This window comes from Pieris napi, chromosome 1, assembly GCF_905475465.1.
Source record: "Pieris napi chromosome 1, ilPieNapi1.2, whole genome shotgun sequence".
NCBI classification, from domain to species: Eukaryota; Metazoa; Arthropoda; class Insecta; order Lepidoptera; family Pieridae; genus Pieris; species Pieris napi.
In genome coordinates this window covers 3,946,873-3,973,586 of record NC_062234.1, presented here as the reverse complement: position 1 = coordinate 3,973,586, position 26,714 = coordinate 3,946,873, and the positions used below count along the sequence as shown (strand labels likewise).

The window sequence follows — 26,714 nt, the reverse complement described above, 5'->3', positions numbered from 1 at the left end:
AAACGCGCTGTTGAATAAGTTAAAACAGATACATAAAACGTTGTTTTCACATTGAACTTACTTAAAAACCAGTCTTTTTTACGCGAAAATGAACAAAGAAGTAATAATTTACACGTTGTTGTTTACAACGCGAAAAAAACTAAAAAATCCTGCAGGATCTCACTTTTCACGTTGACAATCAGAAGAGTATTTAATTTAGAAAAAATAATAGATGATCTATCACAATTCCTTCGTCATATTTTAATTATAAATCGAGGACCCTAATAATTATGGTGTTGTCCTTTCGCAGCATGAATTGTCTGCTTGTAGTTTGCATATTATGCGAGACCCTTTAAACATGTCCTACACCAGTAATACATCAGGATCAATGGGGTTTAAATATTTTTGCTTATTTAAATTTTGTTTTAATAACCTTAAAAGTTAATAGCCACTCCACTGGAAGCATTTTACAGTTTTTAAATAAACCTCCATCATTATTAATGATTACTTTCCTGATTTTGCCTGAATATATTGCCACGACCATACTCAATAAAAGAGTCGGTTAATATTCCGTATCGCGGCACCAGCGATTTTGAGGCTGTTTTTTTTTACAGTATTGTTATGATGGCGTATGAAAAAAAATTCTATTTATTTAAAAAAAATATTAATATACTAACCTAACCTAACCGACCAATATTAATAATAGGTTTTTTGGATAGCTCCGGTGCTGCGGGAAATGCAGTCCCTCCGCGCTTGCGTACCAAAGCACAGGCATTTTTTAAGGCTTTGTTACAGCGGGTGGGGGCTGCTCCGCGACTCCGATTTTTTATATACACTCAAGGGGTATGGCAGACAAGACCACGTGGATAGTGGTGAGCTCTGATTCGGTTTTGGGTACTTTTTGATTTTTTTTTGGCTAAAAAGGTCATGCGCCATCATAACAACAGTAGTTATGGTGCTGTAAACTCATGACGAAGTCATAAAAAAAAATCAGCCTCAAAATGGTACCCCAATATGGAATATTTACCAAAGAGTCAGCTTGTGAGATTTATAGTTAAAAAAAGTTCAAGTATTTATATCGTTGACACAAGACCAAACGATGACAGGTCGCAGCGCCGAGCCTTGCTCCTTTCGCGTCGTAAATACGGGATAATTGCGTCGTAGATCACTAACTGCATTTCCAACTTAAAGTCAAAGTCAAATTTAAAATAACTTTATTTATACGTATAGGTTAACAAGTACACTTATGAACGCCAGAAAATAACAGTTCGCAAGTCAAGGGTGTGGAGCGGGCAAGAAGAACTGTCCAGAAACTCTCCGCCACTCTTTTTAATCGCTACGTTTTGAGTCATGCAAATTGTTTGAACTTTAGCACAATCCTAAGAATCAGGATCATTTAAATATTCGTCAAATTTATAATAAGCTTTATTGATTAGTTTACGTTTGATGATTAAACGATGTCCTTCCTGTTTAATAAGTAATTTTTGCACCAAGCCATGAGCATACGACAAAGAACGGTTCTGTGGCCGTTGTTACGCTATTGTAACGTAAAATAATTAGCCCTGGTGATCAGAGACTCCACAATAAACACAAAATTTGCCCAGCTGTTGATTTGCCACGTTATAAACTCGCTGGTCAGCTTGTCGTACGCAATGCGCATATATAGTTGCCGCGGCCCTCTAGAAATTGTTGACGGTTCTGGAACATTATCCTGCCTACGACACTCATTCTCTAAAAATAAACGAATCCATTAATAGAGGGGGGATGAGTGGATGAATCTTCACCATACTCCTGTTCAAAACAACAAACTGAAATACCGATTACAGGCAAATTTATACCCTTTAAGGCATTAATTACCACTAATAGAGGATTTATAACTTGAATTCTTAAGTTGAGGTTCCGCACATTACTCTGTAATTTTAATATGACATCTACGTTATCTATCTGCCAGTTTACGTATGTTTTGATAACGCCACATAAGTAAATCTCTTCTATATCATAATTATTGTTATCCACGTGCTAAATGTTGGCGTAACCCTTTAGCCTCCCTGGTGAGAGTAGCTTATAAATATGTAAACTGTTTAGCTCATGTTAAATCGCACTAAAATTATCAAATAAATCATCAGCCCATCAGCTAAAATCGCTACTAAAATGGGGCAAATATAGTTTGTGTAAATATCTAACCTACCTTTAATACCAGTTGAAAAAGTTAAACTATCCTCCGAATCTTAACTGATTAACCGAAGATTTAATATTTTCAACGCCTTCCTTAATTAGATGAGCCAATCTCTTAGCCTGATGCTTGTATGTACAATCCTTGTCTATCACCTGAGGGTCCAATCCCAACTAAACTAATCCCTGATACGATTTATATAAATCTTTCAGACTATTCTATAACGTGTCATTTCAGGACAAAAGAGACTTGATGTTTTCTCGAAATTATTAAAACGAACCTAGCGACCGTAACACACCAGCCATTTGTGCAAAACCGCTATCATAAATGTATATAAGACATACAATAGCACAATACAATTCAAAAAACAAACGGCGATTATAAGTAATTACAAAAATAGAAAATACCTACAAACAAAAAATATATACATTACCAAAGTTATGAACCCAGGACTTATTATTGTTATCACCGAAATAATCAATTAAAACACGCTCAGCTACCAAATAATTATGAACCACAACGAACAATTCGGTGTTTGATACACACAACTTAAGTCTAAATAATAAACCCTAAGTACATTCCTCATATTGATATATTCTTAACATAAAAGCATTGATATACAAAAAACCCAAGATGCACACTCAACGTCTAAAAAACGTCCTCAAAAAATGAGCGCAACATTCTAAATTGTGCGCTTATTTCAAATAGTCTCGCGTCTAATAAGTGGAGTCGATGTTATTTATTTGTGTTTTTTTTATAAATAAATTTATGTACTTTTGAACTTTTTTGTGTGTAGTTTTTGACAATTAATATATTTACGCTATATAAAGTGTAGGTCAGGAGGTAGCCAAATTAACATTTTTTTTTAATTTAAAGAAAAAACTTTTTAACCGGATTAAAGTTATGTATTATTATAAATTTACAACTATTTAACATCCAACACCTTTTGTCTTCAGTCACCGTGACCACGCACGCTGTAAAACACCCGAAAAGTCGGATAAGTTTAAAATTATGTTAAATAGTTGTAAATAAAAAAGTCATGTTCGACTCCACTCAATACCTTGTCCTACCGACCACGGTCGGTCGTAAAATTTTATTGCTTTAAGTACGTATACACTGCGTTGTAATAACAACTTTAAGCAATTCGCGTAAGGTTGATTTTGCAATAATATATGCTTGTAACATATACTGTTAATGGACATACTGTTATAGAAAGGGACAGAAATAGTGTTTCGGGACACTTTCGAGCGTTACTTTTATTCGAGACTGTGCATCTTGGGTTTTGTGTATATCAATGCATAAAAGGCACAAAATTGTCAGTCGTAAGGAAATTTAGTATGGGAACCATAGGATAGGTTTGACTGTTAATATAATTACTAATACTTTGCCCTTAAAATAGTCAACAAGATCGTAATTAATAAATAAAATTGGCAAAAACGTAATCTAATTTGAGTAACCCATAACCCACAAGAAACAACAGCGTATGAATCAAATGTGACTATCGGCCGAAGTAAATTTAAAAAATAAAAAAATGTATATTTCGAACACGGAGTAATTCCCTAATTCCACCATTATCTAATTAATTAGTATTTCGGGGTGAGTTAGAGTGTCGAAAGCCCGTGAGAAATCAATAAACTCGAGTAATTTTTAAATGCAGTGAAACTTACGATTTTATTTTAATTTGTTAAGTTATATAATGAAATAATAACACAAGGTTTTATGATCTCATTTTACAGTCGGCTTGATATCCACGATTGGTATGAAGTTACTCTTGAAAATGCAGCAGGGTGTCCACTTTCACAGCCGTCATTATGACCGAAAGATGTAATACCAATCTGAAAAATTGTGATAAAATGAATTAAAACAATAATGGTAACTCCTAAAATATTTAACTAACCACACAGTATAAATTTATACATGTAGATAAATAGGTGTAATTTAAAAATATTTTAGCGTTTAAGATGAGAACTAAATAATACAAAAAAAAACTATTTATATCCGATGTCGGATAAAAACATCGGCTTGCTCTTACCAAACCAACACAAACTTCAAACTCTGTGAAACTTAAAATACATTAATAAAATAAAAAATGCCGTCTCACCAATCTACCGCCCACAGTAAGAGGACCACCAGAGTCTCCGGCGCAGGTACTGACTCTTCCTCCTTCGGTATTAACACAGAGAAGAGTGTCTTCGATGTATCCGTATGATTCCTCACATTCAGCGTTGGTAATCACTCTGAGATTAACCTTTTTCTGAACAGAATTGTTGGGAATGCCATTTTGAGCTAGAAATACAGTTTAATGGTTTTATAAGTTTTTCCGAGGTATCACTTGATTTAGAAAATAGCATTATAAAATGTGGCGACATGCATAATAGATAATAAAAAAAATTACGATAATTTCCATTATTTTTAATACGTTTTATAAAATACAATAACTAGGGGCGATCGATATTTATTAAGGCTTTAATTACTGATATAATAGCTTTCAGTTGCGCTGCAACCCTTTATTTCTTTAAATGACTTAGAGTGCGTCTATTCCTTTAATCGTTTGCTTTTATATTAAGATATATGTGAGGTTAATTACTAAAATATTTACTAACCGTCAGAGGTCAAGCCATAGCCTGCAGCGACTGCAACAGTTCCAACGAAGTTATTGTTGCCAGTAGCCATTGAAATGGGGCGAATATTGTCTGAAATTATCATGTTCTTAAAAAATTAAATTTGTTATGTAAAACACGGAAATAATCATATATTATACGGTCAATATTCTAGTCTGCATAATATTTTAAGCAACCTTTTAACAAAATGTTTAACAAAACTTAGTTATTTTTTTACTTTAAAAATAAAACATGGCCGAAATTCTTAACTGTTCTTAATAGTGGATTGGAATGTACAACATCGTGGCTTGAGTTGACGTAGAGATTCTGAAAACCAGTCTTAATAAATCTAAAAATATAACGCCATGTAACGTGACGTTTAAATTTAGAAATTTTAACATTGACTTTTACACCAAAGACTAAAGATATTATTATAAAACTAACTTACTATTGTAATTAACGTGGTTAATTGTAATGACGGCAACATCGTTGGTCACTGTACGAGGGTTCCACTGCGGGTGCAGAACAACGTTAGCAGTGGTAATTCGAACACCACCAGAGAATAAACGCACAGAACCAAGGACAACGATGAAACGACGAGCTTGGTGGAATCCATCCCACCAGCAGTGAGCTGCAGTGACGGCCTTAGTGTTCGTTAAGAGAGATGATGCGCATACTGATTCCCATCCATTGGTTAAGGGAATGATAAGTCCACCCTACAAAACAGATGTTAATGAATCTTTATGATGACGTGAAAAAAATATGTTCTCGAAAAATAATTACCAAGTGCGGGTTTTCTCCTAATCTTGAATCACTGCCCCCAATAATCCTGGCACCATCGAAATCTAATGCATCCTCAATACGTCTAATTCTTAGAGCTTCTTGGATACCAAAGTTGGCATGATAGTTATAGGCAGTGGTTTTAACTGCCGCTCGACCGTAGGCCAGAGCAATAAGACTAGCGAGAACTAACAATGATTTCATTTTGAGTGCAACTAACTGAGCCCGTGGTGTGCGGTGTTTTATATTAGAATTATTATTATTTATATGATAATTAGTGTGTTATCTATCGGAATCAAAATAAATAAATGTGTTAGGTATCTTAGATTAGAGATAATAATTGTTAATATCTAACGCTAAGAACACACGAAGCGGTTTGCACCCGCGCCCTCCGCGGTGGCGGATTGGAGTTTTATTTTCAAAACTCACGAGACTGGATTTTTGTGCGGTTACGCAGTCGCCGCGGTTATGACTATCGCAATACGGGTGGTTGCAAGACGGGCGGTTTAACGATCAGTCAAGTTCCAGACCGCCATGGACACACACCAGAAACGAGTTGTTGCGTTAGACTTACTTCACAGAAGAATTAAAAAAAGAAAACGATTCTGGATGCATCTACAGATTGCGGAACGAGATCATAATGGATTATTTCTTACTCTTATAAATGAGTTAAAGAAGGATGATGAAAAGTGATTGATTTAATTTTTGGCATAAATATCTGTATTCTACAAAGGCTGCGGGCCCGCAACCGCGGCGGGCGCGGGTGCAAACCGCTTCGTGAGTTCTTAGCGTAAGTCTTTTGATAAAAATTTAGTAAATGGGTTGTTCGTGGAAAAATACGATTTATGATAAACATAAATCGATTTTTCCACGAAACTCTATTTTTAGTGAGCCTGTGTCCTGCGCATTTTTAATTTACTATCACCTCGTCGACGTCAACCAGCTTATCCAGGTTATCTGGTTAGAATTAGTAGTTGGTCTCTTCTATGCATGTCGTTCGTGCAAGAGAGTCTCGTACAAATTTTGAGTATAAACTCTTGGATAACCAAGAACTATAAACACATTAAAAAGTGAGCTCACATTTTAATTGGATTTCAATAAATATATGAATTTGCGGCTCTGACACAGATTAGCTTGAAAAGATTGACTAAGGCATTTTTCTGAAAAGTCAATTGTGTCTAATAATCAAGATGTCTTGAATAGCACATTTGCATATTTAGTGTTGTTATTTACACAAAATAAAAATAACAATACTTAATACGAAAATGGTTTTTGGTATGAATAAAATTAACGTTTCTTTGCATTTTGTTTGACATTATTTATACCTTACAAAAAAGTCGAAAGTTACCTGTTGAAATTTCATTGTACGCTTTTCGAGAACAAATTACTAGCCGATAAAACGAAAGTTGAAAATTAAACGGTGAACAATACATATCTCAATAGTTGCACGACATTTCGATACAAGCTAGTAAATATTTTAATACCTTAAAGATAACAGAAGCCAATGAGATCTGGAAAATCCCACTTCCACACACATCCTTGAATTAATTAATTTACATATTTTTTTATCAAACATGACTAGGAAGTACTTAGGAAACTTAAAGGGAATTAAATAAACCTATTTGGGTTATTATGCTATCTTCGTATGGATATGTAGAACCATTTCAAAACTGTTGTATTGTTTTAAATAAAATAGTAATTTACTAAGCCAGATTTGTTAAGAATTCATACAGAATGATAGGTCAAAATACATCAGTGTTTGTGTTTTTGTTTAAAATTGAAGTGAAGAAAGAAGTTTTTTTTCTGTCAGTGCTTCAGCAGGATTGTGACTCTGAAGTTAAAGTGTAAGATGCAAAGCATAAAACCACTATTAATGTATATTTTATACTATGATTGGCATAACCTAATTTCCTATTACGAGGGCGGCACTGAAAATTTCGGGAATCAAGAAAGTGACACAATATTACTATTTAAAAATGTATTTATTGCTTTTCGAAGTATTCTCCGCGAAATTTGACACATTTTTCCATACGATGGAACCAATCATTGAAGCAACCATTCCATTCGGAAGTTGGGGTCTCCAAAATGGCCGTTTTGTAGGCGTCCACAGCTTCTTCAGGTGATGAAAATCTCTGACCACGCAATTTATTCTTTATTTTAGGGAAAGTATAGAAACCATTAGGGCTTAGGTCGGGGCTGTACGGCGGATGGTCTAATAATTCTATGTTTTCTTGCTCTAAAAACTATAAAGCATATTACCTAGTCCAGCCACAAGTTCTGTTACAAATTAAAATGCATTTTTTTAAATGAAGTAATGTAATACGAGTATTATTAAAATTTATACCTACATATTTACTAAAGTCTCAGTAAAAAATATAAGAATATTCTATTCGAAATGGCCACTTTTGAGCTCTATAAAGGCCTTTAATCTGTTTGGCCACAAGTCTATGGATTTACGCACTGTTTCGCCACTGCTTGCTCCAAAGATTTTTTAAAAACTCTAAGTCACCGTGTCGTTTAGAGCAGGCAATCTTAAACTGACCATAATTTGAAGTCTAAAAGGTTGAGGTCTGGGCTAGATGAGGGCCAGTCTTTAGTTCTTATAAGGTCCGGAACGTTACTTTCAACCCAGGCTTGGGTAGTTTGTGCATTGTGACCAGGTGCATAATCCTGCTGGATTATGCATTTGCTCTCAGCAATATACTTTCGTCCAAGTGTATTGTTGAGAGGTTTCACAACATGATCCAAGAATGTATCTTGATACACTTTGGCTGAAGTTTTCGCTCTTTTTTCACAAATTGTAATTTTTTTTTTCTAAAATAAGTGAAAAAATTGCCCTGCTCTGCTGCTGCTGCAATTTCTCTACTGAGAGAAAGCGAAGAATTCTGGTCTACGGTTTAACTGTGTTGCCTAGACATCTTACAGATCTAATATAAACCGCGGAGTTCCCATGTCTGTACAATATGTTTTTTTTAATTTAGTAAATTCTAAAAATGCTCATTATTTCGTTTTCTTTCACTCTTCTTTATTTTTTTGAGAATTAAACCTTTTTATTTTTGGATTTAAATGATAGGGAACTATTTCACTTGAAATGGTTGTTTTAATGAGATTTTACGATTTAAAAAAAAAATCTGAACTTAAAAGTCCAGAACTCTTTCTCAAAGCTATCAGGAACTAAAGAACTATTGAGTATGTTGCCAGAACTCTATTTTTTGTGCTCTGCTGGTAAGTACTCTGCTAAATTCACAGACACCTTCGGCGATCACTGCAATCCTATATTCTTTAACCCTCAATTCCATATTTTAATTTGATAATGAACACGAAAAAATACGTGAAATGGCGCAAAATCGAAAGAATTTTTTAAAATAATGTACGTGATCCAAATTCAAAATAATTAAAATGTGGAAAAAAAAAGTTTTAGAACCATTACTATTCCTTATCCTACTCGTACGCTGCAAATAACTATAGTGAGGTCTACGATAAAAAAAACAACGACCCTTGTAACAGATAAATGAGGCTAATTTTGCCTATAAAAAGGATCAATAAAATATACTATTTCTTAATATAATGAATACCATATATTTAAAAACAAAAAAAAACCTAACTGATGAAGGTATAAAGTATTATACATTGAATTACTAATTAATTGGTAAATATTCAGTGTTTCCCACAATTGAAGGAGTGCCGTGCCACCTACGATGCGTGACCCATAGAAATCGAGAGCAGCTTCGAGCTAATTAATCCTTATAGATTCAGGAATTCCAATGTTTTCATGATAGTTGTATAACTTTGTAATTTCAATTGAACGGTTAGTATAAGCCAACCTTAGAATAACTCCAAGAAAATCAATTTATTTAATTTTCCGCCGTTTAATTGGTTGATTACAACAAATTTTTAATTATATAACCACTCCTATGTCATGAGCAACAATCTACTACTATTGGTAGATTACCGAATATAATCACCGATTTACGTAGATAAGTTTAATTACCCTGTTTTATTTTTGTAGATAAATATAATTATGCTGTTTTTGTATATGGTTTTCTATGGTAATTGGGAACATAATGAAATAAAAAGATAATGTTCATCCGACATCCGCAACATCTGATAGTTTTAAAAGGATATTAATTATTAAAACATTTCTCTTAAATCTTGCAATTTAAAAAAATCTTCACATTAAAAAACTGTTTTTTTTAAATATTTATTTAAATAAATTCTACTCAATGATATACAAATGTTATTAATACTAAGATAATCGTAAATGTGCTATAATTGTTAATTTGATTCATTATGTTGTTTACTAATTTACTTCGAAGAGCAACTTAAACAAAACTACCTACACAAAAATCTGTGAAGTGTACTTAAAATAAATTATGAAATAAATTGCGTGTTTAATTTCTTACCTTAATCTATTCTATATAAAGTGTTTTATAGTTCAAAATATCGGCTTTGATTTTATTCAAGATATTTTGCCAAAACACAAACTATCAGATAACCCATACATATTAATTACTATCTATTATATATCTTCCATAATCGTATCATAATCATAAAAAATATGTTACAATTTTTAAACTTAAACTGATATTACATCAATACGTCAATCGCTGAATCCTGCTGTCGAAGTGGTTCCGCTACCTGAATATAATATGTAAAACATCTCGAAATTAGCTGGGGCCTTATGATCGGTCTGTCTAGTCGAGAATACTTCCATAAATATCATTTTGCTCAAAAAATAATGAACTATATTGTCATACTAGAGCATCAAACTGTTTTTTATAGTTTGGAAATCAAAATGGTATGTTGTGCCTCTGTAACTCACTCACTTCGTCACCTTGCAATAATGTAATATTCAGATGTAGAAATTTCTTATTAAAACGATCTAGTAACTTCTGTGTTCATAAACACAACAATTCAAATCTTTCCTCTTCATAATATGACTAAGGTAGACTTTATTACTAGGTCATAAGGATTATACGCAATTCTGTATTTGTTTCAAATGTTTAACATTTACTCTCTTCTATCCCGTATATTTCCTGGACCCATCAAAAAACGACAGAGTAAGTAGTGACAGGAACGAGGAACAGGGGCAACGTCTAAATATTGGTGCAGGAAGGTATTCAAGGAATTTGCGTGACGAAAGGAGGGTAGAAATTCAGAGGTAGGAACTGTCAAGGATCGATAGGAATATTGTCTACCGAGAGGAAGAACGGTGGAGTGACAGACTGTTGACAAAAACTATAACCTGAACAATGAATCGAAAGCACGACCTGCGAGACTCGGACTCGGTGGTCGGGGCCGGGTGGTCAATCGCCTGAAGGGCAGGACGAAAGCTCACTGGAGTGAGCAAAGCACGAAGTAAAGGTCTACGCCCTCAAGTATACAACCGCTTTCACCGGATTGTTTACCCTAATCTGATTTTGACTATTCTTTACCGCGCAGGCAGCGTTTAATTTGTCGTTAATTTTTGTTATTGGATCATCCTGATACGTTAGGACATGTCGGGGCCTCCTACGGGCCCTTACCGACAAAAATAATAATTGAAGAATATAACAAAAACCATAAATCCATTTCATAGTCTAAGGAAATTGTAATAATCGCTTGAGAATCGAAAACATTTATGACGACTCTCTGACGTAATACAAAGTTCTAAAGGCTTATATGGCAAGGGGAATAAGATGAACAGTGGTACTTGCGGCACACAATATTCCCACTCAACTCGTCCCCGCTAAGTCATACTCGAAAATGTTTACGTGGCAATGATGCACGCTGATGCTTCGTACTAATTATTTAACATGCAAGGTTTTTTAATAGATTTAGGATTATTCCTAATGTTTAATCATATTATCAGTAATAACGATATTCATTTAAAAAAGTGTGTGTGTGTCAGCTACGACGCACGATTGGAGTTTACTCCTTACGAACGATAAAATGGCGATAATGTTCTGTGGCTGTCGACCATATTTTCATACTAAAGGTGGTAAGAATATATGTTTTTATAATATAAATGTTTGTAGTAGTAATAAAACGTACCTACATCATCTACGCCCAAATAGGATTTTCTTTCTGTGACCAAAGTTACCTTTATAGTAAGAGAAGAATAAGAATGAACAATCTTTTTAGTTTTAATTTCACTGACCATTACTATTGACAAAACTCTATGGCACGCTAGACAATCTACTTTTATTTTTTACACCTGTCAACACTGACAATGTTGTAACGTGGCTGTCAAAACGTGAATTCAAAATAGAAAAGTCTGTGTAATGTATTCCATCTCATTCTTTTACACGTTCAATCCTACAGATATATATGTTAGTCTCTTTCTACATAACGCCTCAACTTTTCGTGTTACACTTGATTTTACTCCTCATAAAATTTCCGTACCGGACCTTATAACTCAAATCGTTTCTTAAGGAGTAAACTCCAAAAATCTCTTCTTCATTAATTGTTTTTTTGTTTTAACGACTGTAAGAAAACTGTAACTAGGAAATGCTACTACGTTTTTTTTTGGTAATCTATCTTTGTTCGGATCACGTATGCAAAATGCTTATTTTCTTATGACATAAAATTCATAATTTACAACAGAACATAATTTCAAACACACTGCATTAATTCCTTTTATATTGCTTTGCAAGAAAAATGGTTATATATTACTAAAGCCGACATTAATTAATTTTACTTGATTTTAAAGGTAGACAACAACTAGCATATCGCTTCACTGTTTTGTTATAGTTTCTTTCACTGTTTTTAACACTTACTTTTTAATTATTTTCAAAAATTTGAAATCTATATATTATTTATTTATTTATGCTTTTACCTTATTTACAAACATATTAAAATAAAAATATACAATAATATGATACAATTAAAGCGGATTAAAAGAAATTATTAAGAATTCATTTCGAAATTCACATTAAAATTCATCCTTAAAACGCCACTTTTTTAATTATTAATGAGTTTAAGGGCATTTTTGTGTCGATGGTTTGTTGTTTGCAAGTTATAATTAATATTTTTTATGATATCAAAATTTTGTACGTGGTAAAAAAAATATAAGTTAATACTTTAACAATTTTATTAGTGCTAATATTTTGAGTAAAATTACATGCGTCCGCGGATCCAGGAGTAGAATGACGTAACACGGGCGAAGGCTGCAGGGCGACCAACCTGGCATCCGTCACGATGACCGAATGATGTGATACCGATCTAGAAAGTAATTATTTAAGCATTGTGAGAAATCTATACATTTTCTAGTAAGCATTCTAAGCATTCTATTCATTTCCACCGCCGTTAAATGTTTTTTTGGAAAATGAGATTTATTTACTTCAATAACGGTGTTCTTATTTAATTTTTTATTTGTTAAATTATTTGAAGTACAACATGTTTGTACAATAAGTTTGAAAGTTTTCAGTAAGGTTTTGATTATCAACTTACCAAAAGTCTTGAGTTGCCACTTCCAACAGCCAATGGACCACCAGAGTCACCACCGCATGTGCTTCTACCACCGGAGGTTTCGACACAAATGGTGGAGTCAAACACATTCCGTGGGAAGGTCCTTCTGCACACATCATTGGTGATTACACGTAGGCTCACTTTGCTTTGGATAGCGTTCTGTGAGATACCTTGTTGTGCTGAAAAAGCGATAGAAAATGTAGTCAGATTATTTATTTATAACGTACTTTGCGCAACTAGCCAGTTAGTTATTCAATGAAGTAAGAGAACCTAATTATCGAGTAAGTTTTTGAAAGTAACTTATGTCTTAGAAAAATTGTACTTACAGTCAGAAGTTACACCGTATCCAGCAGCTTCGGCCCATTGGTCGACGTATTGATTGCTACCAGAAGCCAATGCAATGTTACTAATGTAATCTGGAATATTCATGGAAATGAAAACCAACATAGTTTTGGCCTTATTTATATAAAAATGATTGCAACACATTTTTTATAACATAAAACATACTGATTATTCAGATATACTATTACTATGATAATAACATAAAATTGATTAAAATGGTAACTAGATTTAACTTTTAAGACATCGTTCTTCACTTTATTAATTAAAAAAATGCCATAGCATGACATTACTCCAATAAAGTAATGCCTAAAAGTACACTCGTTTACTTACTGTTGTAGTTGACGTGGCTTAAAGTAATGACTGCAACATCATTCCTAACGGTCCTTGGGTTCCAATCCGGATGCATTACAACGTTGCTAGTACTGACGCGTACACCGCCAGAGAACAAACGTGCTGACCCTAAGACAACAGTGAATTGACGAGCCCGGTTACTTCCATCGAACCAGCAGTGAGCTGCAGTAACAGCCTTAGTGTGGGACAGGAGAGATGATCCACATACCGAGTTCCAGCCGTTGGTTAGTGCAATGACAAGACCGCCCTATTTAAAATAATATTATTATAAATATTAGGGGATAAAGTAAATAAATTATAATAAAGTAATTCGTCAATTTCAAAAACTTACCAAGTGCGGATTGTCTCCCAAGTTTGAAGGAACACCACCAACAATTCTGGAACCGTCGAAGTCGAGAGCAGCTTCAGCCTGTTTAATTCTTATTGCCTCGTGAATACCAACGTTCTCGTGGTAGTGGTAGGCGGTGGTTGTTTCAGCTGATAACTCAGCACAAGCTACGGCCAAAAGACCTACGAGAACAACGAGGGTTTTCATCTTGACGGCTACTGTGCCTGTTCGTTCTGTGAACAGACATTTATAGCTGACACAATCTTAGGATAGATATACAATATCAGATATATTTGCAATCAGAATCCTCCGTTTGTGATTAATTATTATCTAATATTTAAAAACGATTACGTACATGTTAACGATAATCATTCTTGCAGTGCCTTTCATTAAAATTAAAATAATGTAGAATGGACAATAGATGTTTTGGTTGCAATAAATTTGAAATTGACAGATTTACCTGTAAATTACAAATTTTCTTATAATTAAATAGCGATTGAAGTCGACAAGATGCATGACGAAAAGCATTTCCCTCAATTATGAAATACGTGTAGTGAAAGATAAGATTTCTAAACAATAAAATATGCAGTTTTATCTACTTTGTTCTTTGAAACTTACACAATACTCGTATAAGACAGAATATATTGTTGCAATACTCGTCTGATACAATGCAACGCGCTTGCGTTTCGCATCTGTTGGAAATGTATGCCTTTATTTATTGAAAAAAATGTTGTTGAAAGTATTTTCCTTAAATTCTTATTTATTTATATCCTGATATATATATATCCGATTTATTTATTAGTAATCTTACAACTAACATACATATTATGAACAAAACACTTAGACAATATACAAAGCCAAAACAGATTACATATATAAATAATATATATGAAACAGATACCATAAAACATAAAAAAAATGAATGAAAACTGAAATTTTACATTAAACAAACGATAATTAATACTTACTATTTCAAAGAAAACTAGATTGTTATTGCTAAATAAAGTCAAAATCTTCCCACCAAATATTTACTCACATCTTCTTTGGTGAGGTGGAAAATATCACATAATTAGTGTCATACTTAGATAAAACCCGAAAGATTGGCGAATTCGTGTGCGTACGAGGCGCATGGAACAATTGTGACTATCTTGTCATTATTTTTGTTATACTAACAAGATAAATCAAGACTTAGCTCCCCCATATATCCAGAGCGAGCCGATTTGAGGTTCGTGAGTCGTACTTAGCGATATGTATTGACTGTGAATATTAGGATAAGCGTGCGATCTTCAAGGCTGAGTTTTGAGCCACGGCTTTTTTTAATCGAAAGGATTTATTTATTTTTTATGAATTAGGGTTAAGGTTTCGTGTCTTTGCTATAAAGGAAACCAATTGTAGATGATAATAAATAATGAACTATATATCTGTCCTCAGATATCTGTTGATCTACGATTTCAGTGCCTGATATACTCAGAGACGAGGCTATGACTTCCGTATCTATAAAACGACATATTAAATAATTTAACTCAAAGACGTTTTAACATCGTCGCAATATGTGCTTTCGATGTACATCCAAGTGGTCAAGTGGGAATTTGTACGTAGAACGTGAGAACGTGCATTCAAAGTTGAGTGTCGCAAACACACGGTCTTACTATAAACTATTTATGTATAAGTTTTTATCTTATTAATATTTATTTATCATGTGTATTAAGGTGATTACAACAATTGTAAACGTCATTATTATTCTTTAGTGTACATTAACAGTTTTAAGTCGGTATTTAATAATAATACCAGATAATGGCATTTTGAGATCCCAATCAAGCTTCAGTGTTATCAACGTATGTTATGTACTACTAATATTAAAATGTTAAATTATCAAATAATTTGATACACGTAGAAAATAGTGCATCAAATTATTTGATAATTAACTAAAATTTTTTGTAGTGCTGGTTTGTGGTGGAAGAGCAAATAGATATCGTTATTTATGTAAAAAAGGGCATGATATTCCTTTAATCGAATATTAACCCTAAGGAGGAGGTTTACGATTCGACGCGTTTTTATGTATCCGTCCAAATAATTTTATGATTGAAGTATTAAACGATTTGTAAGTCTCGACTTTACGACATCCAAAAACTAAATTCATGCGCTCCTTGCCTTGCGCCCTTTGTATATAAATATTTAAACTAACCAACACCTTCTAAATACGATTATCTTATTTTATATCTACTACCAACTACTTTATTAAGTGAGACTTGCGTTTGTCAAAAATGGATTTGACAAAGAGAAGTTCTACTTAAGATCTTACCTTTAGAAGTAGTCGAAACGTATGGTAGGTATTTTTGTCAGAAGCAGTAGTGGCAGAATCGTGTGATCTCTTTTTCGTAAATGAAAAGTCGTCGTGTCATTAATTATTTTACCTATAACTTAAAATGTCTTACAGATATTTGGTTAGACAATATATGGTATGTTTTATTTGAATTTCGGAATATTGAGTGCCTCGAAGCTAAGTGGTTTCGTAAAGGGACCCGATTCCTAGAATATATCGGCGACCAAAGACGGTAATTACGCTTTACCGATACCCTGGTCAACATTTTAGTGATGGTTATGCGTGCTAAAATACCTTTTAGGGCATAAACCTGAAAAACTTATTGAATATTTTGGAGTTATAATTTACAATCTTATTCCTAAAATAACACTTGTAAAATAAGATGGATTTTCCTCCTTTGATTAAAAATGTAGATATTACAAAATGTTTATGAGATGTATTCTAATTCGCTTTTGTTTAGTATTTATATATTTATAGTATCTAGTATTTTACGTTTTGTAACTAACTTGGACAGTCTTATTTGGCGTTAAAATAAATAACAAGACATAAACTCTTAGAGTGTTGCAAAAACGCTGCGACACACAAAAGAGATTTCCCTCAAGACTATGCATGATACATAACAGCGACAGTACAATTAACTGGTCATCTTTATTACATTCATCAGGTACATATAAAGAGTACCTAATAATATCATAGGTTTCCTTTTAATATTGTACCTATATTTAGTTACGCAATGTATAAGTTCAGATTTACACATGAATACTTATTTTCTATTTTTTTAACAATATATTTTGCTTATAAATATCAAATTTATGTAACGAATTTCAACCTCTGCTATTTCTAGTCCGATAGCCAACCAAAGCGACCTAAACCCCGAACTCACGAAATAAACTAGAATTTCCTCGTTTACAGACATGGCACTCGACATTCGGAAATTAATAGCATTTCCTGGCTTTCCAATATCGAGAGCTGCAGTTAATTTGTTATGTTAAGAAGTATTTTTATGGCTGTCTTTACCCCATATTTACAGCTATAAATGTTAGGTATGTGCACTTACCATGCTAATTAGAATTAAAAAGAGAAATAGAACTTAATTAATTAGTAGAACTTATATAAATTTACATGAATAATAATATTTAATACAAAAAATCTAATATATAAAATTCTCGTGTCGCGGTGTCTGTAGTTAAACTCCTCCGAAACGGCTTGACCTTTGTGTTTTGTTTGAATTTTGTGTGCATATTGGGTATGTCTGAGAAGCGGACAACATCTATTTTTCATCCCCTTTAATGTTAAGGGTAGTCCACCCCAAATTTTTATTTTTAGATATTTTATTTTTATTTTTTTATGATACAGCATTAAAAAATACAACCCCGAATTTTCACCCCTCTACGATCAACCCCTATATTTTATTATAAATGATATACATGACAAAACGACGTTTTCCAGGTCAGCTAGTCTATATATATAAAAATGAAACCCGTTTTCCGTTGACACGACATAACATGAAAACGGCTTGACCGATTTGTCTGATTTTTTTTTATAATATACCTTGAAGTACGAGGATGGTTCTTACGGAGAAAAATTAAAAAAATTGAGTGAAAAAGTCTAAAAACAACACTTTTCTATATTCCCATACAAAATATTCGTAATAATACTTAAAAGTCAATTTGAACTTTAATAGCATAGCATAAAGTTCAAGTGTTAGTGGAGGGGTTCCGGGAAGGTAAATTTTTATTTTTTTTGACATAATGTATTTGTTGTATTATCAACTTTCTTTTTTTTATCTTACTAGCTAGACCGGTGTCCCGAATAGCAGAATAAGTATTTAAAAAAAAAGGATCGACTGTTAGGCGGTACGATGTTCGCCAGGCCAGCTAGTATTATATAAAATTATTTAGCATTTACTCAGTTGAAATATGAACCGCTGCCAATTGCTACAGAATAAACAGCTTACCTGGGGTATTGTCTCAAACCCGGGTCTCAGGGACCGGACAGGTTCAGGTATATTCGGCTATTTTATCCATGTTTGCTTTTCCATGAGCTAATATTTTCATTGCAGCTCAGAATAGCAAATACGTTGAAATTTCTCTAAGAACAATGTTGTTTTAGATATTAGGCGAGTTTAAAAATTGTTTAAATGAATTTGGGACTGGCCTTTAAATAATCGGCAATTCGCATAATAAACGATTAAATGTATATATATCTACTATGTGGCTTAGGTTGAAGTTTAAACAATCTTTACTAACATTTTTGAAGTTTCACTCATAATATATTAGGTTAATAACCTAAAAACCAATCCAAGGTTGGCGATATTAAATTCGGCCAATTAATATGATCCTTACTGCTCTCCTTTCGTATCATAGCTATACAACTATGATGAACTACAAGTATGAATTCCTATTTGTGCCGGCTACAGTGATTTTTTTGATAAACCTTACCGTTTTCGATAAAAATTCAAAAATTATATTTTGACCTTTGACCCCGAATAAATTTTGTAGCACACGATCGATGGGGATTTTTAAACTTGATTTGTAATGGTAAACTCCAGCTCTCCACCAATTTTTGGCTCTCCGGGAATATTGTTTTTTGACCACTATTTTTATGTCTAAATTGACCGCACTAGAAGCGCTTGTACTTGGTGCTATGACCAAACCAAACCACTATGGTTTCTTGGCTTTCGTATAATAAACCTTTCATTTTAGTTTTACTAACGTTGCATTTTTTTTAAAAGAGAAAAAATATTCACACTTTTAAATTATTTGACATTGTTTTTTTATATCCTTTTAGTTCCCATGACGCAAGTGGTGGCGATAGCGGGCGAGCCGGTATACCTGCCCTGTGACATTGCTACACAAGATGAAGAGGATGCTGTACTCTTGGTGCTATGGTATAGAGAGGACTTGGGCACGCCAATATACAGGTAAAAACTACATGTACTATTGGTGTACTGCTTATTCAATCAGATCTTATCAAAAATCTAAGCTGATATTATTAAAATTACCTTTAATTTTAATATCTATTTGCTATCGAAATCCGATGGTTCCGGATGGGTTATTTCTCATACTATGCGGAAAAAGTAGATAAACAAATTTACCGACTTTTTATGAGTGTAAATAGAAATTATTTACCTATTATAAATATCCCATACAGTAATACGTGAATATCTCAAATTAAGCAAATTTTTATGAAACTTCAAAAGTTTCCTAATTTGTCGGCCGAAGGCTGCTATCTATAAAGAATGTAACAAAGTACATGTTTATTTATTTTGAATTAATTAAAACATTTCTTATAAAATAACTTCAAATTGACGTCCGAAATTCGATTTATTTATAAGTTTAGGATTGTGACACATTCGTTACGCTATAACAATTATTTTTATATCAGCGTGGACGCCAGGGAAAAAGATTTTGGTGTAGCTGAACGGTGGTCTGATGAAAGCGTCTTTGCATCAAGAGCGTATTTCCTGCCAGAGAGACGACCAGCGGAACTTGGAGTAGACCGAGTGAAATCTTCAGACCAAGGCATCTACCGCTGTAGGGTTGACTTCAAGCAGGCTCAAACAAGAAACTCTCGAGTAAATCTAACTGTAATTGGTGAGTGGTGCTTGATCATTCATCTACTGTTTTACATTTATGAATTTAAACCATATACAAACTTTAGCTATAGGCTCCAACATCCAATGTGTTATCCTTAGTGCTTGGAAAGTCATCGCAGTTCGTCTTAAAATACTTAAAAATAAAAGATTCAACTGCAGATGTAATCATTAGACATTTATTTATAACTTAAGATAAATATTTTGTTTTATTAAAAGGTATTAGCGAGGTGTTATATGAAACTGTAAAGGCATAAGATAATAAAAGTTACGTGACGAAAATACCAAAGTAAATTGATTTTTTTAATACTTTTGTTGTTTTTCACACCATTACTTATACTTTCTTATTCCGTATAAATTTATTTCCTATTTTTACAGTAAGTTAATACTAATAGAAAACTTATTCATATAAAAATTAAACTAAAAACATAATATAAACAAAACAAGAAAACATAAAACCTAAACCTTTTTATAACTAGTTATAAATAAAGCAATTCTTGTGAATTCAGCCTGTGTGCTACTAAATATATCCGTCTCACAAACAATAATTCGGTGCGCAAGACACGCGTAAATTTCTCTGAGTAAATTTGTACGCGCTTGAGGCACTGCAAGCAATTGCAACCGCTTACCACGCCGAGTGTGATTATTTGGCACACGCAGCTCCAGTATATAATACTCTCCAAGATTTCCGCATTATATATTTTACCTTAGAAAATATAATGTGATAGTAAGTCAGGTCCATCCTTACCTCTAACTTGTATCCCAAGACAAACAAAGTTGGATACATAACTGGGTAAAATGGGTACACTCCATACTACCTGTATAACCATAGAATATGTATATAGTAAAACATATTCAAAAAGGACCTTTTTTGCTTTATTTTTTCTTAAACGGAAACCAATTAATTTTACAAATTGATGTCGCAAATTGAAGCAATACATGTATCAAATGCGATTTAAGGTAAAAAAGCAATGTAGAACTGTGTGTGTGTTGATGAACATTGCTTTATATTAGTTGAAATTCACAGAAAACGTAGTAAAATTGTATGCAAATGAAAAAAATATCTATAGAAGGTATAGAAAAGAGGAAAGAATACTTCTTTTCAAGGAAATTTAGCTACATAGCTGCTATTGACCCATAAAAACAAATATAAGTGTTTCACTTATTTTAATAATTCAAGTATTCAGTAGTGCAATTTATCAAGTGCATAGATATAAAATTCCATTTCACTGAAATATATGACTCGTATGTGAACCTTATGCAAATAACGACCAATTTCAGGAAAATTATAGATATTACGTCTTCATTTTGGGTCTAGTTCTACGCTTGGCTTTTACTAATATTAGAATCATTTCAAAATTATGTCCCTTTACCAATTGTTACAATTTGACAACTCTATAGATACTTAAGTGATCTGAAACCATGTTAATAATATTACATATATTCATTTAGTATTTTTATTCCACATAAGAAAGTATTTCATACATTTTTTTATTCACACATTAGTATTATTCGTATATGTACATAATTTTAATTTAGATTGATTCCGTTACTATAATAATGAAAGGTTGTGTGCATATCTTGTTACTTCGTAGAAGCAACTATGTTAGAGTACATTTTAATTTGCATACAGAAACACACAGAGAGAAAGAATCACACGCCTTAGCACAGAGAAAGACTCACACACACAGAGAAAGAATCACACAGCTACTAAATTCCCATATTTATTATTCATTATCGTAACCGACAGTTGCTTCATGGCATAAATTACAATGGTAAAACTTTGCGATTCAAAAAGTAATTTTAAGTTCATGAGAACATAATATTTTTTCGATAAAACTATAAGAACTTATTTTATTTATTCTAACTCATACCTCTCTTTCGGACAAACTGTATTTTGTGCTTTAAGAAGAAGATGTATGTGTGTCCCTTTAATAGATCATTTTTCTTTTTACCTTTAGGAAATACCTGCCAAACCAAATTCGACGTGAATAAAGGTATTCTGGTTTCTTCTAAACCCAAAGGGAGACCGTAATTTGAAAGTGCGACCTTGTGCTAGTATTGCTTGATATTTTAATGCCCATAAATTATGCAAGGTACATATTATTACGCAAAATCACTAACTAGGTTTAAGTATCGTTTTTTTTCAAATTTGATATACATTCTGGTATCGGTAAATCATCGTAACATTTTATGAAAACTCTACATGAAAAATAATAGTTGACTAAAAAAAAAAAAAAAATGTTGATATAATAAAACGGTTGAGTATATCATTGTTTGTTACAAAACTATGAGAAGAGACTACCGGTTTTTGCATCATCTTAATCTTTGAGGCACTTGGAGTGGCGCCAAAAACTTTCAGATATAATTTACTGTTCTATGTAGACAGAAATAATTACATCATAATAGGATCCTATGTATTATTATTTAAGTAAAAGTATTATAGAATAAAATTTCCTTTTATTTTTTTCTGCTTTATAGTAGAATAATAATAAATCATAGTCAAATAAGCTTACTTTCAAAGCGAGATGCTAAAAATCCCAATTTATACGTATACTAGCTGACCCGGCAAACGTTGTTTTGCCATGTATTTTGCCAAACATTTTTTTAAGTTCAATAAAAATAACTATTTACTATAATAAAAAATAGAAGTTGAGCGTAGAGGGGTGAAAATTAGGGGTTGTATGTATTTTTGTATGTTGTATCATAAAATATAAAAACAAAAAAATGTTAACTAATAAATAAAAATTAAGGGGTGCACCACACATTTAGAGGGTTGAAAGATAGATAGTAACCGATTCTCAGACTTACTGATTATGTATAAAAAATTTTCATAAGAATCGGTCGAAGCGTTTCTGAAGAGTATGGGAACGAACATTGTGTCACAAGAATTTTATATATTAGATAAAAATCAAATATAAATAATTAACAGATTTCCTTACGATAGTAGTTATAGACCAAAACCAAGTCGCTTAAATATATTTGCCAATAGGAAAACACCAAATACAATCGTAATTATTTATAAAAATAACAGTAAGAAATCAATGTATAAATGGAATCCTAATCTTTTGTCGGATGCTATAAACTGTTAAAAATCTGTCAAATTATTACCGGAAGCAATCTTCGGCTGTTCCCCGTGGAATCAATATTTATGAGGGTTCCACAGGCCACGCTATAATGGAAGGGTTCCCCAGGGCATAAGTTTCGTGTATTAAGTACACACAAAGTAGGACACTTAAGATACTCCTTTAGATAGCAAATAAATTGCCTTTTTTACTTCACACAGTTTTTCCAACAATCAGTATTAATCATACCTTTACCTGGTTTTATCTACAGCTTTAATGTATGTGGTCTTAAGTCCCTTTACTCGACAATAGTTTTTATTCTAATTTATAAGGCAGATACAGTATTAACATTTTTGTTTCTACTTAATGAAAAACTAATGTAAAGCTAGCGATTAGGTTATAAAATGTAATTTTAAATAAATTAAATAATTGCTAGTATCGAGGTTAGATTTGTACATAACTAAGTGTATATTTTTTTTTCAGTGCCACCTAGTAAAATGATCATTACGGACGATAGAGGTGACGTAAAACAAGCAATAGTTGGTCCTTACGTTGAGGGTGACTCCTTCACACTCAAGTGCGATGTCTCTGGAGGTAAATATTTAAAGTTAATCAACATTTTATGCTGTTTTAGAATTTGATAAATAGGAATTCTAGTGTCTACTTTTCATCGTTTAATAAAAACCATTACCACGACTTTAGTTTTAAAATAGTGATTCCTTATTGAAGACAAGTTGTTATTAAGAGATAAAAGGTGGTGGCAAAGAAGCAGGTACAAAAAGATATCGCTTTTAATTAATAAATTTACTTTTTTGCTTCGCTTCTTTTATTAATATTCAGACTAAAACTAGGCCTCAGACGAACGGTAGGAATAAACAGATTATTGCATAAATATCAACGCGTCCACATCAACCTAGAGCAGTATTTCGTTATGGGATATCTCACTTCATAAAAAGGGTTGGATGCCATGGATGGTGCCCATATTAAGCGAGACGCAATAATGTGCTGAAGAAAGAATTAAATAGATATGTATATGTGGAAATACAATTCCTAAACAACAATTAAATGCCCTACCAATGCGTATACGTTTAAAGATCAAGAGAAGTACATTTATTTTGGACAAATTAACTTTTTGTTTGTATTATTTTGTATTTTGTATTTTAAAAGACAATTCACACCAATTGACCTAGTCCCATGCTAAGCTGGTGAAGCTTGTGTTATGGGTACTAGGCAACGGATATACATACATATTATAAATATATATATATATATAAATACATATTTAAACACCCAAGACCTAAGAACAACACCAAAAGCTCATCACATCGATGTTCGCCTCAGCCGGGGATCGAACCCGGGACCCATGGATTCGCAGTCAGGGGTACTAACCACTAGACCAATGAGTCGTGAAATAAAAAGTCGTCGTTTGTTTATATAGGTCGTCCGCGCCCATGGGTGAAATGGTTTAGAGACGAAATCGAAACCGACACTCCAGTGACCGTACTCACGGGAGGGGCGGTGCGAGGAGTGTTGAGAGTTGGACCACTTACCCGAACAGATGTAAGGGCAGCGTTCACTTGTCGGGCGTCGAACCATATACGGTCACATCCCATTGAGACAACACTTACATTGGATATGAATTGTAAGCCTTATAAGTAATTTATTAGATAATTATGCTCGTTGTCAAATGCCCTATGCGATTATTCCGGAGAAATTCAAATTCCCGAAGCAATTATTTTGTTTTAGATCATCTATCTGAATATAAAAAGAATGCTCAAGATATTACGTAAATACATACATGTACATTTTTATGGTTGTTACCTCAATTGAAAGTTTACTAAAAATCAATTACGTATAAAATGAGAAATCGAATAAAATTTATTTATATAATATAATTTTATAGCATGGCTTAACAAAAATGTTGTATTTCGCATTTGTTTGTCATATTAACTACATAATATTAAAAACAAATCAGGTGCTATTACGTAAAGGTAACGTCAAAGTATGTCTTTGACAAGGAATTCTCGCATCTCTTCAGTCTTAACTATGTGCCAACAGCACTCGCTCACTTCTTTAAAATCTTTCGACAATTTTGACCTAAATGCTGGGTTAAAATGTTTGGCTCTAGCTACATTTCCGAGTGCGAAACCTGCTTCAATATTTTGCTTAGCATATTGCAATTCTTTCTACGGATGTTAATGTTTTTCCCTACTCAAAGCAATAACAACTTTACAGTACGTTCATAAGTATTTTCTATATACATTTAATAAAGAGTATGGACATGGATTAGAAATAAATATCATAGCAACATTGAAAGGTAGTTGGACCCCAACACAAGCAAGGAAACAGGATGTCAAAAATACTTCAGTTGTTAGCTAGACTATAGAAAATAGTAACGATACAAAATGCCCACAGTTCCACCACTAACAGTACACATCCTGGGATCCAACCAGCCTCTATCCGCAATACGAAGATATGACCTCCTATGCCAAAGTGCAGGATCACGACCACCAGCCTCCATCACCTGGTGGAAGAATGGACATCGCATCAACAACGCCAAGGAAACTGTAAGTTATTGCTGTCTATACTAATATTATAAAGAGGAAAGATTTGATTTTTTGTTTGTTTGAAATGAATAGGCTCCGAAACTACTGGACCGATTTCAAAAATTCATATTAAAACTTGAATAGGTGTAAAAAAATAAACAGAAAACTTCCTTCAATCGCGTGCGCTGCGAAAACTATTAATGATGGAACAAAATGATTTATCAAAATTTTTTCTCCTGCCTTTTCTCTTGAATAGTTTACTACTATGTAATATAACAAAAATCTTAGCCATAGCAACGCTTGGCCGAGTAAACAATAAAACCAATTCATCCCAGAATATCTTCTTAGCATAACAAATGATTTTGTCGATGTTTGATACAACTAGCTAATGAATGTGCTAATGAATGAATGAATGACTGCGTACAAAAATTTTCCATTTCAATAAATAAACACTCAATAAACAGAAATGTTACTTGTTGCTCAGCTTTAAATTATAAATCCGAAGAAAATATCTAAATTTGCAGAAGCACGTCTTATATTTCATAAAATTTTATCAATCTGGAATAAATAAAGGTGAGTTTTTCGCGAGTCGTCTTATAATATAAAGTAAGGGCTATCTAAAATGAGCTTAATTAAATATAAAAAGGCGTTCCTTTGCGTCACAAAGAACACAAGGCTGGAACTAAATAGCGTATTGCATAAATAAAGTGTTACTGAGTGTAATCTTTATAAAACATTGCTTTAGAACGCGTTAGCGAGTGAAATAACGTGTAAATAATCGATAATTTATCAAAAAATCCATAAATAAAAGTATGATTTTACATACATCAGTTACATGACATAAAACGGTCATAGATTAGTCGAATAGATTATGACGTAGGATGTTTTCAAATAATATGTTTTCGGGTATACATATATAAGGAGGTATGGGTAACGCTCTTCGTTTAAAGTATGAACAGAAACCTATATATAACTACTACTAATACTATAGTCAGGGAACTATAGTCTACCCTCTATGCCGACGTACTGGCCTATTATCAAGGCAAGCACCGTTTATTATAAAAAAGGTATTAGTGTAAAAAAACTGTTTTGCTAGCTAGTATGTAGATAAACTCAGAAAGTCTGAGAGGTCCCTTACGATCGTTCGGAGCGAGCCCCAAGCGCAAAATGTCCCATTCAATCT

General features: G+C 33.0%; 3 protein-coding genes across 4 annotated transcripts in view; 1 reads left to right on the top strand and 2 right to left on the bottom strand.

The window, feature by feature from the left end:
- The window catches only part of LOC125059013 (hemicentin-2-like), a 182,154-nt gene that overhangs the window by 144,447 nt on the left and 10,993 nt on the right, over positions 1-26,714 (top strand). For both annotated transcript variants that reach the window (XM_047663239.1, XM_047663150.1), the window contains exons 3-7: positions 19,116-19,248; positions 19,713-19,921; positions 23,469-23,579; positions 24,424-24,627; positions 25,401-25,552. In XM_047663239.1, coding sequence (XP_047519195.1) covers positions 19,116-19,248; positions 19,713-19,921; positions 23,469-23,579; positions 24,424-24,627; positions 25,401-25,552 — 809 coding nt within the window. The remainder of the gene's footprint in view (positions 1-19,115; positions 19,249-19,712; positions 19,922-23,468; positions 23,580-24,423; positions 24,628-25,400; positions 25,553-26,714) is intronic.
- On the bottom strand, positions 3,807-5,763 carry LOC125059241 (collagenase-like). Its single transcript, XM_047663615.1, has 5 exons — positions 5,536-5,763; positions 5,201-5,468; positions 4,756-4,845; positions 4,254-4,438; positions 3,807-3,987 (listed from the first exon to the last, which is right to left on the bottom strand). The coding sequence occupies exons 1-5, from the start codon at positions 5,734-5,736 to the stop codon at positions 3,883-3,885; spliced, it is 849 nt and encodes a 282-aa protein (XP_047519571.1). The 5' UTR covers positions 5,737-5,763; the 3' UTR covers positions 3,807-3,882.
- On the bottom strand, positions 12,587-14,237 carry LOC125059105 (collagenase-like). The gene is made up of 5 exons (XM_047663360.1): positions 14,006-14,237; positions 13,654-13,921; positions 13,308-13,397; positions 12,964-13,160; positions 12,587-12,735 (listed from the first exon to the last, which is right to left on the bottom strand). Exons 1-5 carry the CDS (start codon positions 14,207-14,209, stop codon positions 12,631-12,633), a joined length of 864 nt encoding a protein of 287 aa, XP_047519316.1. The 5' UTR covers positions 14,210-14,237; the 3' UTR covers positions 12,587-12,630.